The following is a 15,256-nucleotide window of genomic DNA, read 5'->3' as shown; positions in this document are numbered from 1 at the left end:
TACAATTTCAAATAGAAATTGTTTCCCTCTTCTTCGTTTTATTTATTTTCTCTACTTTTATCTTATTTTCCGTCTAGCAAAAGTGAAGAATCGTATAATGATCTTTTGCACGATGAAAATAAATCAAGTTGAGGAGAAATTGTAAAAGATTAATCTTTTAATTAATTCGCGATGCGTGCGCTCTCTCATCGCATGTTATCGTTAATTTCTACCTTCCTTAAATGTAGATCGATCGATCATCTCTAGAGGATCATTTTTCTTTGTTTATTGTTATGTTTCTTTTCCGTTGCTTTAATTTCATTTAAAGATCGTAACGGAGGGAGCAGCTTTTGTTTAAATCATACTAAGTTTACCATTGATGGAACCAACGAAGGCAGCACCGGCAGTTTGGGGTGCGGAAGCACCCCCTGCAGCAGTTGCACTTCCTGCAACAGCGGCAGGAGCAGCTGCTACTGGTGCACCTGGCGGGGGAGCCGGTGGATAAGCGTATGCGGGTGGCGGCGGTGGCGGTGATTCTGGCATGAATTTTGCTGAAAAGTTATCATCCTTTTGTTAATGCGACTGTATTTAATATCCATTTATATATATGTATGTATATGCATATATATATGCATACAGGAAACTATTCTAAATTTTTCTCTACACAACATAATATGCATTCGAGGATAGAAGAGATATAACAATTGGAACGTTAATTGTACCTATTTACACATATAATATATGCGACATATAGGTGGACACGGGTTATTACCGATTTTATGTATATCGTCAAGGTATGTGTAAATATTTATATATAATATTTATATCTGTGTGTATATATATATATATATATATAGAAAAAGATAGACCTACGTTCGATCAGATATATCAGAGTCATATGGTGGGATATGTTTTTTTTTTCTAACAAAAATAAAAACACGCAACGCGCATCAATGAAAAGAAAGGAATTCTTCCGTCTAACGTGTTTGTAAAGATTACATTTTCTTCTTTTTTTTTTTACTCTTACAAAATGAATTCTATGCAATTTATTTATTTAAAGATTTTGATTTTTAATCTTGCACGACAGTCCGTTCAAACTCAAAATCTAATACTAAAGGGCCACACCGAAAGCTGGTTTAATAATATATCTTTGAAATAAGTGATGAAAATTATGAAGAAAAATAGAATAGGTATAGTATATATATATATATATATATATGTATGTATATGTTTGCGGTAATAGGTTCAAATAGATACATCACAATTAACAAGAAAAGCACACACACGCAAATAAAATATTTAAAAATAGGGAGAAAGAGATAATCGATGTTGCGCTGACTTCGATATGAATTACGATCGGATGTGATGCATTCATTTCATTGTTACTCATCAAAATATATTATAGTAATCGATCGTATAAACGAATCGATAGAATGTACGGGCATATTTTTGAATTGATTAACATCAACATTGTATTCGGATAATGAAAATTGAAATTTGATCGATTAATTAAGAAAAAAATAAAATGAACGAAGAAAACAGAAAGAACATAAATATTATTGGCAATATTTGTGATAATGATGCTGCATGCACACTGCCAATATAAGAGCGAAAGCGGTACTCTTACCTCCTCTATATATTCGAGAGATATATTTGTATATGTATATATATGCATATATAATAAACTTTAGAACGATCTCTCCTCTTCTTTGTAGACGTACTGTACTGATAAATATACTAATTGTAAGTTATTTTAATTAAATTTCAAAATGTAACGATATGTATGCGCAAAATATTTTGCAAAATAATCTTCCGTAGACGAAAACTTTCACCAGTTTTATATGTATATTATATATTTTGTTCGAGTAATTATCATTTCATCCGAATAAATCAAATGTAACGGTGTATTTTTGTTTTTTAAATTCATTATTTGTACACGAAAAACGTTTATTGGCTCGTTACGAATCGATGATTAAAATTAGAAAATTAAATGAAAAAAGAAAAGAAATAAACAAAAGAAGGACGTAAAATTCCACAATGTTTCTCATTCCGTTTACACATTCTTCATTTTATAGCTCGTTTTAAACTACCCACTGTAACTTTTATTCGATACTGTACAATGTTGAAAGCAGGATATTCGTTAGATCATAAACGCCATTGGTAATTAATCGTGCGACGATTTAATATGCCGCATCGCATTTCACTATAATACGTTTATAGTTTTACAGAGACATATTTAAGAATTTTTGCTTTTAACGCTAAAATAAATATATTTATTTATTTAGGTTCGTGAGCGCGCGCGCGCCATTTTGTTGTACGGTTTGGAGAAAGAATGAAAAAAAAGAGACACAAAGAAAGAAATAATTTGAAAGATCGTTCGCGTCGATCGGCGTCAATCGATTCCCGCGTTACAAGCTTTTTTTTACGTAATTTAATTCTTTATCTTTTTTTTTTTTAAAATAGTATTATTTATTACTTTTGTTTACGTTTAACAACTTGTGGTCCCACACCCTGATCCCCCAATATGCAATCGAACACGATCATATATTTTTTTCTTTTTACATTCGTCTTTTTTTTTATTGCTGCATTCGCTCTCGTTAATTGAAAAACGAAATCTTATCTTCTCGCACGATGTTTAATATTATACGTATATATTAGAAAAAAGAAATCTATTTGTATGTTCTCGTTTTAATTTTGCCTATCCGTAAGACAATCTTTTGTTTTTTCTTTTTTTTGTTAAAACAATACCCTGATCGACGTTCAAATAAAAACGATCTTTCGAGTTTAATATGTATATTTATATATTATAATATATTATAAAAGAGACCAAGATGAGAGAAAGTTGATTCAAAATGGCACTCGTCGTTCACCGAACCAAGTATAATAGGTTCGTTAATACAATGTTTTCGGTAAAGTTGTAACGGGAAGATCAATTGCGAGCGTGAAATTGATGAGAGAAACGATTCTTTCGGACGTGTTCTTTTTTTTTTTTTAACACGATCTAACGTCTAAATAAAAAAAATATATATACGTATAGAGAGAGAGATATCTCATCGTAATTTAATATTTTAGTAAACTATTATCCGTTCGAGTAATAAGGAAAGAAAAATTGTTCCGAAAAGAGGAAAAGAAAATCTTGACGAGTCATTGAACGATAATTAATTGTACGCGATAACAAAAAAAATGGATCGTCAATGAAATCGTTCCTTTCTAATTTCAACGATTTCCTCGGCATATCGGAATCGATTAATCCTGTCAACGTATCATATATAACGTACGTTATATATGTATGAATGTGTTATTTTGTTTGCGTCCTTTACGATTTCAAACCTGAGGGCACGTCTATTGGATGGAATGATAAAATGACAACGAAGAAGAACGATGCGTGACATTTGTAATCTTGAGACTGTAAACGACACTCTCCCCGACAAATTTCTCTCTGTATTATATTTTAAATCGTCCTTGAACGAATTTTAAACGTCCTGCTGCTGCTGCTTTTTGAATCGATTCGAATTCTTTATATATCCTTTTTATTAATATTATTTTATAATACTATTGTTTTTATCGTTTATCGTGTTCATTATTATTATTATTATTTTTATTAAGTAACATTATTATATCATTATTATTATTATTATTATTATTATTATTACAGTTATTATTAACACGTATGCATAATATCTGTGGATAATTTTATTGTTATATTAAACATATCGCTACGTATATATGTATGTACGTGTATGTACCGGCCAAAACTTTGAAATGTCTACGTATATTTAGAGAAACAGGATTTTTTTTACGAAGGAACGAATATTTTTCTTCAAATTGCACCTTTTATACAAAAACCTTCCTTATTTTTATAAACTGGTTATATAAATTATACAAGAGCGTTACGAACGTGTAAGAAAATATTGAATTTTCTTAAACTAAAATTCTAACGACAGATCATTTTCAAAAATTTATCGGTATATTTAATTTTAATGAAATCATCAAGCGATATCAAACTTTTGGCAGGCAGCGTATGTATGTAAGTACGTGTGTGTATATGTATGCATTATTTTATGTATGTATAGTATGTATTTGTAGCACGTATTTACGTATATGTATATGTCTTTTATTTTTACCTTTTTCAACTTGCTTTTTAATTTATTATTTTGAATATACGAGACACAGGCTGCTCGAAAACGTATACGACATTTTTTTCGACGAAGGCAGACGAGTCCTTTCTCTCTCTCTTTTTCCCCCTCTCTCTCTCTTTCTATCTCCCTATTTTTTCTTGTCGCAATCTAATTTTAATTTCTATACATTCCCATGAATGAACCTTGAAAATATTTGGAAAAAATGCAAGCGCGAAAGAATAAAAAAGATGCACGCGAGGTTTATTCTTTACCGATGATTTTTCTCTACCCATATTCTTGCGAGAATAAATGATATTATTTACAGTTCGATATACACATAGAAAGCAAGAATGTTGCGAGGCTTATGTATAATGTACACATGTGTGTGTGTGTATGCGTGTGCGTATACAAAAGTACGTACACGCACAAAGAACCGTAGGTATGCAATTCAGCATTACGCCCACACGCACGCACGCGCGCACGAACGAAGCACTTTGAAGTGTGTTAAAGATATACGTATTGCGATACTTGTTTTCTACCTTCGTCGAAGCGAGACGTTTATCTAGTTTTAACGAACACCCTGTATACCTTTTGCTTCGTCAAACGTTACCACGGTTATTCTTCTCTATTTTTTCTCTTTATTTCCTTTATTCTTTGTACACAGTAACATTTATCTTTCGCACGGGTTGGATTGATTGATTCATCGAAGACCTTCCAGGGACGAAAGGAAATGCTCAAGCGTAAACGAAACATCGCGATATGAAATTGTTCTCTTTTTAGTTTTTTTTATTTGTATTATTTCTCTCTCTCTCTCCCCCTCTTTCTTCCTATCCCTTCGAAAAGAAACCACGTATAATAAGTTTCGATTAGTCGCGACGAATCAATTTGTCGTTATTTAAACATCGTGCGACCTTTTACGCTAAGTAAATGAATTATTATTATATTATTAACATTATTTTTATTACTATTATTATTATTATTATTATTATTGTTATTATTATTGTTATTATTATTGTTATTATTATTATTATTATTATTATTATTATTATTATTATTATTATTATTATTATTATTATTATTATTATTATTATTATTATTATTATTATTATTATTATTATTATTATTATTATTATTAAGTATTATTATTATTATTATTATTCAATTTTATTATTTTATTATTATTTAATTTTATTATTATTATTCTTATTATTATTTCAGTTATGATACGTGTACGAGCGGTAGGCAAGAAGACAAGAGACCGAGTAGGAAATATTTCAAGAAGAACAAATGGCAGGAAGGTCGTTTAAACATTTTCGGAGCTGCCGGCGGCCCTTATCCATTATTTGCGAGAGATCTCTCATCGAGAGATCGTACTTCAATCGAAGGTATTTCGACCGCAGAAAAATGTTAATACAAAAAACTTTCCGATTATTACATTTACTGAAGATTTTTCTCTCTCTCTCTTTCCCTCCCTCCCCCTCTGTCTCTCTCTGTTTCTCTCCCTCCCTCTCTTTCCCTTTCTTCGTCATTTTCATATCCGATCAATCCATCATTTTCATTTCTGCCCTTTATTAGCCGATCGTATAAATTTCATATTTTTGGTTAATTATACGAAGAAAATAATCAAAATTTCGAGATATATTTCTTCATCGACGATTCTTTCTCTTTCTCTCTCTCTCTCTCTTTCTTCTTATTTCATCGAATTCGGCTCGCTTCTTCTTAAAGTTCTCCATCGTCATCATTTCCTCTTTCCTTTCCGTGTCCTTGTCCTCGTGCGTTGCTATCCTTTCTCGTACGTTTCTTTATATTCTTTCTTTCCCACTTAATCATTTCTTTCATTTTATTTTTCTTTTTTCCTTTCTTTCCCCCCCTCTCTCTCTCTCTCCCTTCTTTCTCTTTCTTTTTTTATTTATATCTTTTGCTTAAGTTCACGTTCAGTTTTGCGAGTCGCTGCCGCCGGTGAAGCTCGCTGAAAAGAATAACAACGTTTTGTTTTCTACAAATTTTTCTTTAGGCATATCTTCTTCTCTCGCATTTTGGATTTTTCGTTTTGTCCGATATATATATATAAATATATTTAGATATTTTCTATTTGACTCTTTTGTCATTCACGTTGCATGCAATTTAATTAACGGACAAAAGTCGTCGTGGACAGACGCCGAAATCGAAGTCGATTTATTCTTTAGTTTTTCTCGAAATCGAGCAGTTAAATTAACTCGAAGTAATATTTATATATTTGGAATTTTTATGAAAAAAAAACTAATCGTCGTGGATTGGAAGAAAATGTGAAAACTTTGCGTAGCTTAATAACTAATTGTAAGCAAGCGAGCTCGTTGCTTCTGTCCACGATGAATCATTTCATAACTCGAGTTCGTAAGTATAGATCGTTCCAACGTATAAAGCCATTCGTTAGCCGTGCTAACCAATCACATGCAACTGGGTCATTCGCTAATGCGTGTCATTTCAAAAGGTATAGTTCGTTCCGTAGATCGATTTTCTTTTAAAATCGATTTACAGGGGCGAAACTTTATATTCCAACTTTTTTATTTGATCTTACTTATATATATATATTTTAATATCATTAATATTCGTGAAAAGTGAAGCTAACTAAATTAATTTGACTACTTGTACGTATTTACAGATATAGATACGTTGGAATTATCTGTTCTATACTTGAGCTAATTTCTTTCACTTTTTTTACGTATACCTTTGAAACGATATAACAATTTAAACGACGAACACTCACGTTATATTACATATATGCTCGTTCTACGCATGCTCCAGAAAACAAGTCAGGCGGGAAGTATTAGAAGATCGTCCCAGATGAGTTCATTGAATTTCAATCGAACGAATATTTATATTTGCTATTCTGGCAATATTTTATAGAAAAAAACGTGTATCGACGTAACCGCTAATCCGCATCGCTGTAGGTTTCGTTGAAAATTTCTCGAAGAGGGGTAAAAAGAAATATCCAAAGTTTGCATGCCGAGTGAAATAGATAAATAAATAATATTGTATTTACAGAAAGCAGAAATAGATATAGAAAAATGTAATAATACATAAATTATATTGAAATCAATTTTAGTATACATATCATTGAATAATTAGAGAAATTAAAAATGTGCAACTACGATGAAAATAAATTGTGCGAATATACGCGATGTTCTAGCAAGATAAAAAAGACTTTTTTTAAAAAATTGACTTAATCGAGAGATATAAGGAGAAAAGAGAGAGAGAGAGAGAGAGAGATAAAGGGGGGAGGTGTAAGTAGAGAATAAATAGAAAAATAGAAAATGAATAGTGCCAAGTGCAAGAATAAAGTTGTAGCTTACCGTACCGGAGACCATGGTAAAAGATTTAAAGAAAAATTGTGGTTCTTGTATATTTTCAAGATGTTGTTGTTGATGCGGTAATTTGTTGCTTGTTTAATACTTTTTTTTTTTTTACTAAAAGTAGTAGTATCAATAGTAGTAGCAGTAGTAGTAGCAGTAGTAGTAGCAGTAGAAGTAGAAGTAGAAGTAGAAGTAATAGTAGTAGAAGTAGTGGTAATTACTGGACTGTACTTGTCGTCGATGTTGTAAATCATGGCAGTAATGTTGTCCAATTGCGTTTTCATTTCTCGGTGGTTTTCGAATATTTGTCGTTTCACTCGTTTAAATTTGTTTTTCTCTTTTGTTTTCTTTTTTGTTTCACATTATTTCGCTAATTTAGCGTCACGCTTCTCGACCACCAAAAAATAAAAAACCACTAGCCTGGGACTAACTTCGTGAAAGAAATAGGTAATTAACGTTACAGAGAGACAGATAATAAACACACACGCAAACACATAACAGTAAATACGATCATAAGGCACGGGCGTGGGTGTGATCGTAGTAGTAAATAGTATTAGCGGTAGTAATAGTATTATAGTCATTATTATTGTGTTTCGGAATGTAGAGTTTTTATTATTTGTTTTCTCGTGCACTCCCTTTTGGACTCATCTTTAACGAATAAATGCATTTACCCTTTTCGAACGAACGACGCGAATTCTCGGACGGTTGTTCTTACGCGAACGAGATTTTTCCAAAAATAATATATATTCTTATACGTATCGGGGCAAAGAAATAAGTAATTAATAATAATAATAATTATCATTATGACCACACCGATTTGCAAATGTTCAATTTGAATTCGTTCGTGGAATGCGAATGGGAGTCGGCGGGTATCGTCGAGGATTTACGAAGGGCTACTTGCTTTTTCTTCTCTTTCTTCTTCTTCGTTCTTTTGTTACGCTTTTCAACGGTTTAAGCATGAATACCGTCAAGCTAGCGAACTCGTTAATTGGAAATTATATCTAATTAAAGTAGCGCTTCGTAAATATACAACGATCCTCGAAAAGAAGTGCATATATATATATATATATATATAGATATAGATATAGATATAGATATCGATATCGTATATATACATAGGGCGATGGCTGAGTGTAAAGAATACACAGATAGCGACAGATACACCAGCAAAGGAGACCTATTACAGGCAGATAATATAGGTAACATCGACGAGATCCAAATGTCAGTCTCGTGAGAGCTTCATTTTATTACTAATATCGAGCGACAAGGAAGAGAGGGAGAGAGTAGTAGAGAAAAAGAGAGAGAAAGATAAAGGGAGTGAGAGAGAGAGAGAGAGAGAGAGAACATCTTTCTTTAAGATTTTTAACTTGACTCTAGCGAGACTTACAAGTGGGGGAAGGAAGTATTGTTTATAAAATTACAAGAAAGTTTGCTCGTTTCTTGGACTTCAGGGCACAGTCAAAATGAACATACATTTTCGTATATAGGTTTCGTACATCCTACGAAGTAAACGAGGCAAACAGACAGACAGACAGACAGACAGACAGACAGACAGATAGATAGATAAATTGATAGAGAGAGAGAGAGGAAGAGAAAGACAGACAGACAGACAGACAAATAGATTAGTAGATACATAGATAGAGATAGAGATAGAGATAGAGAGAGAGAGAGAGAGGAGAGAGAAGAGAGAGACACGCACACACACACAACAATAATACGCAGTGTCGCAGTTGATTTGCTTTCTACCTTCGAATACACTCACACACAAATCTCTTCCACCAATCAGCGTGCTTACATGAAGTACACTAGACGGAAAAAGAGAAACAAAGAGATATCACACGTTAGATGATGCTCGACGTGAAAACATCTCGTTTTGGCTTGTATTAACGATACGTATGGATATTTTTTTCTAATGGTTAACGAACGATTAATTTCAATGAGATCGAATAAATGAAATCTTTCTCGGAGTTCGGATAATAAATATATATATTTATATAGCATAAGAGATGCGTTAGTAAAAAAATCTTTTTTCGATAAATGATCGTTGCGATTGAAGCAAAGCACGATGACATACCTCATGACGCGTTTTACTTTCGAAAAGTAAGAGAAATGTGAAAGAAAAGTGAACGCAAGGACAATAAGATAATAAACAATTGGACATATTTGAATGCAATCTCTCGTGGGCAACAACAATGACATTTTGCTTGGCACATCGTCGTCCTTTACATCGTGCAAGCACATTCGTCTTTACGTACTTATCTTTTCCCCTTTAACACAGCCAAAATATAGATCGACAGAGAGATATGTAATATATGTATATATACATATACATATATGCGTGTGCCATAAGAACGAGACAGATTCAAGCATTAGCTCGATCGATAGAAACAAGGTAATTACTTTCATTTGGAGATTACACGACGCACACGTTTTTACGACTCAAATCAAGTGCTCGGAATTTAATCTTAACGATTATTATACTTATATAAAAAAACAAAAAATACGTTCCAGGCATCGATATATATATTAATCAATCCGAGTAAATATTTATTTGCGTAATTCATAATACTCGAAAAGAGTTACTTTTTACGAGCACCTAATTAGTCGTTCGATATTTAATGACAAAGAACGCTGACGAAATACCATCGACATACATGTATATATATATATATATATACATACATATATATATATATATTTTTATATGTGGACAGTTATAGTGGTTATAGCGTTGATCGTACGGTATATATAACGAGTACTTACCAACTATAATAATCAATATAATGAGTGCGATGACGCCCATGATGATCATCATCTGTCGAAAAGAGGAAATACCATAAGATTAGTATTCTCGTTTGATAATAAATAATGATAAAAATAACATTAGAAAAAAAATAAAATTTTACCTTTAAATTTTGTAGCCAAAACTTCCTTTTCAGTTTTCCTGCTTGTTGTTCAAACTGCGACGCTCCTTGCTGGAGTGCGTCTACAAGATGGAGAAAGAAAGAAGAAATCGATAAAATCGATAAGGAAATGTTATGGTTGCGGTGATTCTCTTGAATGAAACGATTAGTAAGGTCCAGAAGTAGTAAACAATTTGTTTGGTCAGACTGCACGCGGTGCGATGGAACGAACGATCGAACCCAGTCAGCCAGTACCTAACTCGAAATTAACATCGATTTGAGAGAATACATTTTGGAACGGTAATCGATATATCGGCACGGACAATCGGATTGCACTTATTGTTAGTAACGGGTTATCGATCGCTTCGAATCACTTCGAATAATGTAAAATTGATAGTCTTGACAAATTTTGTTGAATGTTGTCTCGATTATTTTCAATTCTATTTTCAATTCTTCGACCGCGCGTACGCATGCACAAGAGAAAATGTGCATTATAGTTAAGAATGCTTGATTCGTCCTATTTAAAAATGTCTGACCGCCTAGGGTGACCGGCGTGTACTACTTACAAAAAGTTTCCGACCGTGTTATATAAGTGCTTGACTTGTACTACTTAAATGCAAGGATAGTAATGCGGAAGAAGCTCTCATTGAAACTCAAACAGCTTTTGTTTCATAGTCAAAGTAACGCGATGCGACAAATAATAATTTTTGCATGAAATAAGAATTCATATATTTTCGAATCGATTAGAAGAATTGGATCGTTTAATTCCGATACGATAGGGATTTGTAGTTAAAGCGAGAGAAGCGTTGAGTGATAAGCTCACCTGCTCGGTCATCGAGCTCGGAGAGCTTTTGATCACGTTCGAGTACTTTTTCTACATTCGTCTTCATAATGTCGACAACCTCGTCTACCTGCGCCTGCGTCGCTTGCAGTCGCTTTTGCGAGGCGATTTGTTGAGGCGTCCTGGGCCCACCGACGATTCCATCGGTTCCTGCACCTGCACCCGCGCCAGCACCCGCGGCATCTGGCGTCAGACCGCCTTCGGTGGCCCTGAAAAATGTTACTTATCTTACATCCGTTTACACGCTGTCGATCTATCGACATCTATCGATCGAATGTTTCGAACGAAATAACGCGACGAGATCATTTCCAACTGTATCCTGGTCTATTGATTATTCGCTACCTTTTAAGTTCCTAACAATTTTGTTCGTTAATAATAATTAACTTTTCGCTTAAAAAAAAGAACGACAAAATTAATTGTTTTTCTTTGGAAACTTTTCGCGAAATATATATCGAGTATTTTAGTCATAGTTAAATTGTCTTGCAGAACGCGTAGGTGTTGTAACAAGATTTCATAATTTTGTCAAACTTTCAGTCCTAGATTATATTGCCATCGTGCTATATTCAAAAGGCCAAAGTTCGCGACGAGGTTTCTTCGTAAAAAAAAACTACGATTTAACTTGTAAATGTTATTTATTAATGTCAAAACCTGATGGTATTTATTAAGCTTTTTTTTTTTTTCTATCCCGGTAAACATGCGATCGATCGGGTAGGTAGTTTCATTGTTGATAAATTTAATAATTAAAATTTGTCGAGAGATATCCTACGGGTTGCTATAGAAAGTCATGTATCTCCGAAGAGTTTTCTTTTATGGTGTTTCCACGGTACCATTTGACCTTTTACGCGATACGAGAACTTTACTCGAATACCTGGCAGCGATGTTAATTTCACTATTCTATAGTTTATGTTGCGATAATGATCATACCGCGTGTATGCTTTTAACGATGAAACTACGTTAGGTCTCTGTTTTCATCGAATTACACATAATTACAGTGGATACTTCATTTTCTTTCTAATGGAAAAAGAAAATATATGGAAAAATGATTCATTTCGCTAAAGAGTTTCGTCAAATTCAAATTACCTACCGATTATCGGCTTTATCATTTTAATATAGAAATTTGTTTCTTTCAATTTACGAATTCCTTTTTTAATTAATTATATACGAAGGAAATCTACACAAATTTGAAGAGAGAACGACGATTAAACGAGGGAGCGTGCATCGATAGATTAAAAAAACGTTCAAAGTGGTTTTATTTTTGGTAGCCGATCGAAGAACCAAGTGGCAACAGCCGCGATCGATCACCGAGTATATATTCGAGTATATATTCGAGTATATTTTATTCGAGTATGTTAGAAAAAGAGCGAGAATGGTCAAAAACTTATTAGTCATATATATTTCAGGGTATTTCGGTAAACGGATAGACATATATAACAAGATTAACGCGTCGCGTATACGATGTCGACGAAGAACTACCAGTTTAGAAAAATACAACGGAAATAGGTGCTTTATAACTATGTAGAAAGCTCGAAAGTTCGATAATCGTGTTAATATATCGATCGCTTGGATACTTTTATACCTCTGTTAAGTTATTCGATTATAGGAAATGTAACTGAAGCCTGAAGGAGGAACTTGACTCGTATTTTTCAACATTATTATTCGTTCATTTATATTTTTCAATCGACGAGGTCGTAGAGATCGTTTAATCGATTAAAAAAAAAAAAGAAAAAGAAAAAAATGCGTAAGGATATAGCAATTTCGTTGAATCAAAAGGAATTTTATTTATAGCAACGCAACAAGCGCATAAGTTTCTTCGCAAAGAGGGTTGCTTTTCAATGACGAAACGTTTCTATGATATCATTTACTCCCACTCATCGAGTTTACGTATATGTAGGTAGACATTACATTCGAGACACGTCTTTCTTTTTTTTTTCACGATCCAGTCGTAGGACATTACTGTAAATGCGTTCATCATCGATTTATCTAAATATAGAAACATTACTGGAGTATAGACTGTTTACGAAACGATCGATTTCTTATCTTTTTGTCTTTTACTTTTTTTATGTTTCTCCTTTTAGTTTTAGTTTTTTCTTTTTTTTTTTTTTTTTTTTTTTTTACATAGATAACCTTTATGGTCAAACCCGATGATTTTGCTCGTAAATAAACTGCGTTTAATGAAAAAATAAGATAAAATAGATAACCTCGACATTAATGATCGTATAACGTAGACGGGTATATAAATTATGCCAAAAAATCTCATTTGAATTTTATTTATCGTTAAGAGAAAAGTCAAAATATAGTTGGTCAAAGAAATGAGTCTCTTCGTCGTTTTTTTTTGTCGTCGACGGTACCTACTTCACCGGTGAGACGTTAAAAATGCTTCAAGCTTTCGGACCGTGCAGTCTATTGGAAATTCCATTAACGCGCTGCGGATGGATCTCTCCTATGTGAGAGAATCGATCGCGAGGTATACGAGAAAGAAGGAAAACGCATAAAAATAGAGTGTCTTTGGTTGCATCTTCCCTTTTTATTCGTTTATCGATAGGAAGATCTTTCGATTGAGCGCAGGACCGTCGTGGTAGCAAAAATCGAGCTCCACTGTCCTCTAAAGAAAGAAAAAGGGACGCGGAGAGAGTGAAAGAGGGTGGGCACGAGGGTGGAGGGAGGAGGGAGGAGGGAGGAGGGTGGAAGAAAAAATCTCACGTTCTCGACGAGGCTACGATCTTAGAATTGATGAGAAAGTTTTATCGAAAGGTTTCCAATCAGACTCGTTCGGCAAGAATCGATCGAAAGTTCTGACCAGTTAAATGCGTCATCACTGAGAAGGGATGTCAAATAACGATTGTTCTTCTCTGCAATGGAACGTTTTTTGTTTTTTTTCTTAGACGACATAAGCTTAGATAGATGAAACGAAACTTTTTCATATATTTCTCATCGTTCATTTCGTTTTCACCGACTTGCTTTATCGTAAGAAGAAAGTACCCCCGAAATTCTTTTTATTAAATAATTCCATTCGTTTTGACGTAGGCACATACGTATGTGTGTGTATATATATATATGTATATATCTATGTATGTATATGTGTAGTATACAGCCAATGAGTAATTAAAGGCTAGGAACGAAAAATAAACCAGTTAAAAAGACACCATACAGTTTTCGTTCGGTGGACATCGGTGGTTTTAAAAAGCGTTAAAAACTCGTACGAACGATCAAACGATCGAAATAAACTTTTCTATGATCGTAATTACTCACATATTCGTTTTATTTCGCTCCTGTCCTTTTTTCTACTTCACACGGCTATTCTGGAGCCTTTGCCACCCCGTCTTCGTCTTCGTCTTCGTCTTCGTCTTCGTCGTCGTCGTCGTCGTCGTCGTCGTCGTCGTCGGACGTCGGACGTCGAGCCCGTAGATTTCGCGAGCGACTCTGCCTGCGGCGGACTAGATAACCGTGGTGGTATTGATAAAATTTCCAAGCGGCAGAGATCGTCCTCTCGATATATATCGAACCTGCTCTCGAAACGACATCTCGAATCAATTTCGACCCTTTTATCCATGCGTTCCTTCGAATTAACATTCGAATTATCTCTAAATGTCCTCGAAATTTCGTCGCACGATTTTAAGAATATCGCGTATCATTTTTCATCGATTATAATAACTATTTTTAATTGATAATTCATTGTTTAGATGATTGGTAATGGTCGGGATATTTAAAATGTTCGCGCCAAAGCAGCTAATCGATCATCTAGCATAACGCTATTCGATAGAATCGAACGTCGCAGAAGAAGGAAACTCGAGGCGCAAGCGCAACGGAATATGCAGTCAATAAAAGCCGCCCCCGTCGTATCAACCCTCATGCGCGAACACACCCCGCTGCTGAATATAGGTATGTAATAAGGCTTGTCTCAGCCCTCGTATTATTTTTCTTTCTCTAAATTTTAGACATCTTTTATAAAATGAAATAATATACAATTTATGTTTTTTTTTTTCTGTAATTAATTCATTTCAATGGACGATAGAATATACTACTTTTATATTTTCTTTTTTATAAGAAATATTAGGATATAGCAGCAATACGATATCTTATTTG

General features: G+C 33.7%; 1 protein-coding gene across 1 annotated transcript; it reads right to left on the bottom strand.

Moving 5' to 3' along the window:
* Positions 1–259: 259 nt before the first annotated feature.
* LOC122526619 (vesicle-associated membrane protein 2-like) lies at positions 260–14,639 on the bottom strand. The gene is made up of 5 exons (XM_043650158.1): positions 14,423–14,639; positions 11,156–11,382; positions 10,336–10,415; positions 10,193–10,244; positions 260–530 (listed from the first exon to the last, which is right to left on the bottom strand). Coding segments are annotated over exons 1-5 (558 nt in total). The 5' UTR covers positions 14,425–14,639; the 3' UTR covers positions 260–333.
* Between the last annotated feature and the right edge of the window lie 617 nt (positions 14,640–15,256).

The sequence above is a fragment of the Polistes fuscatus genome, unplaced genomic scaffold (genome assembly GCF_010416935.1).
Source record: "Polistes fuscatus isolate 324 unplaced genomic scaffold, CU_Pfus_HIC Scaffold11, whole genome shotgun sequence".
Classification (NCBI taxonomy): Eukaryota; Metazoa; Arthropoda; class Insecta; order Hymenoptera; family Vespidae; genus Polistes; species Polistes fuscatus.
Note: the sequence above shows the minus strand (reverse complement) of the source record. Positions and strands in the feature narration are given on the sequence as shown.

What these genes read in the sequence shown, in the direction of transcription:
- LOC122526619 (XM_043650158.1), bottom strand. An exon ending in CGAGCTCGATGACCGAGCAG is followed by an intron (nt 10,416 to 11,155) that starts GTGAGCTTATCA and finishes TCCATCTTGTAG; the next exon opens with ACGCACTCCAGCAAGGAGCG. An exon ending in TTTGGCTACAAAATTTAAAG is followed by an intron (nt 10,245 to 10,335) that starts GTAAAATTTTAT and finishes TCTTTTCGACAG; the next exon opens with ATGATGATCATCATGGGCGT.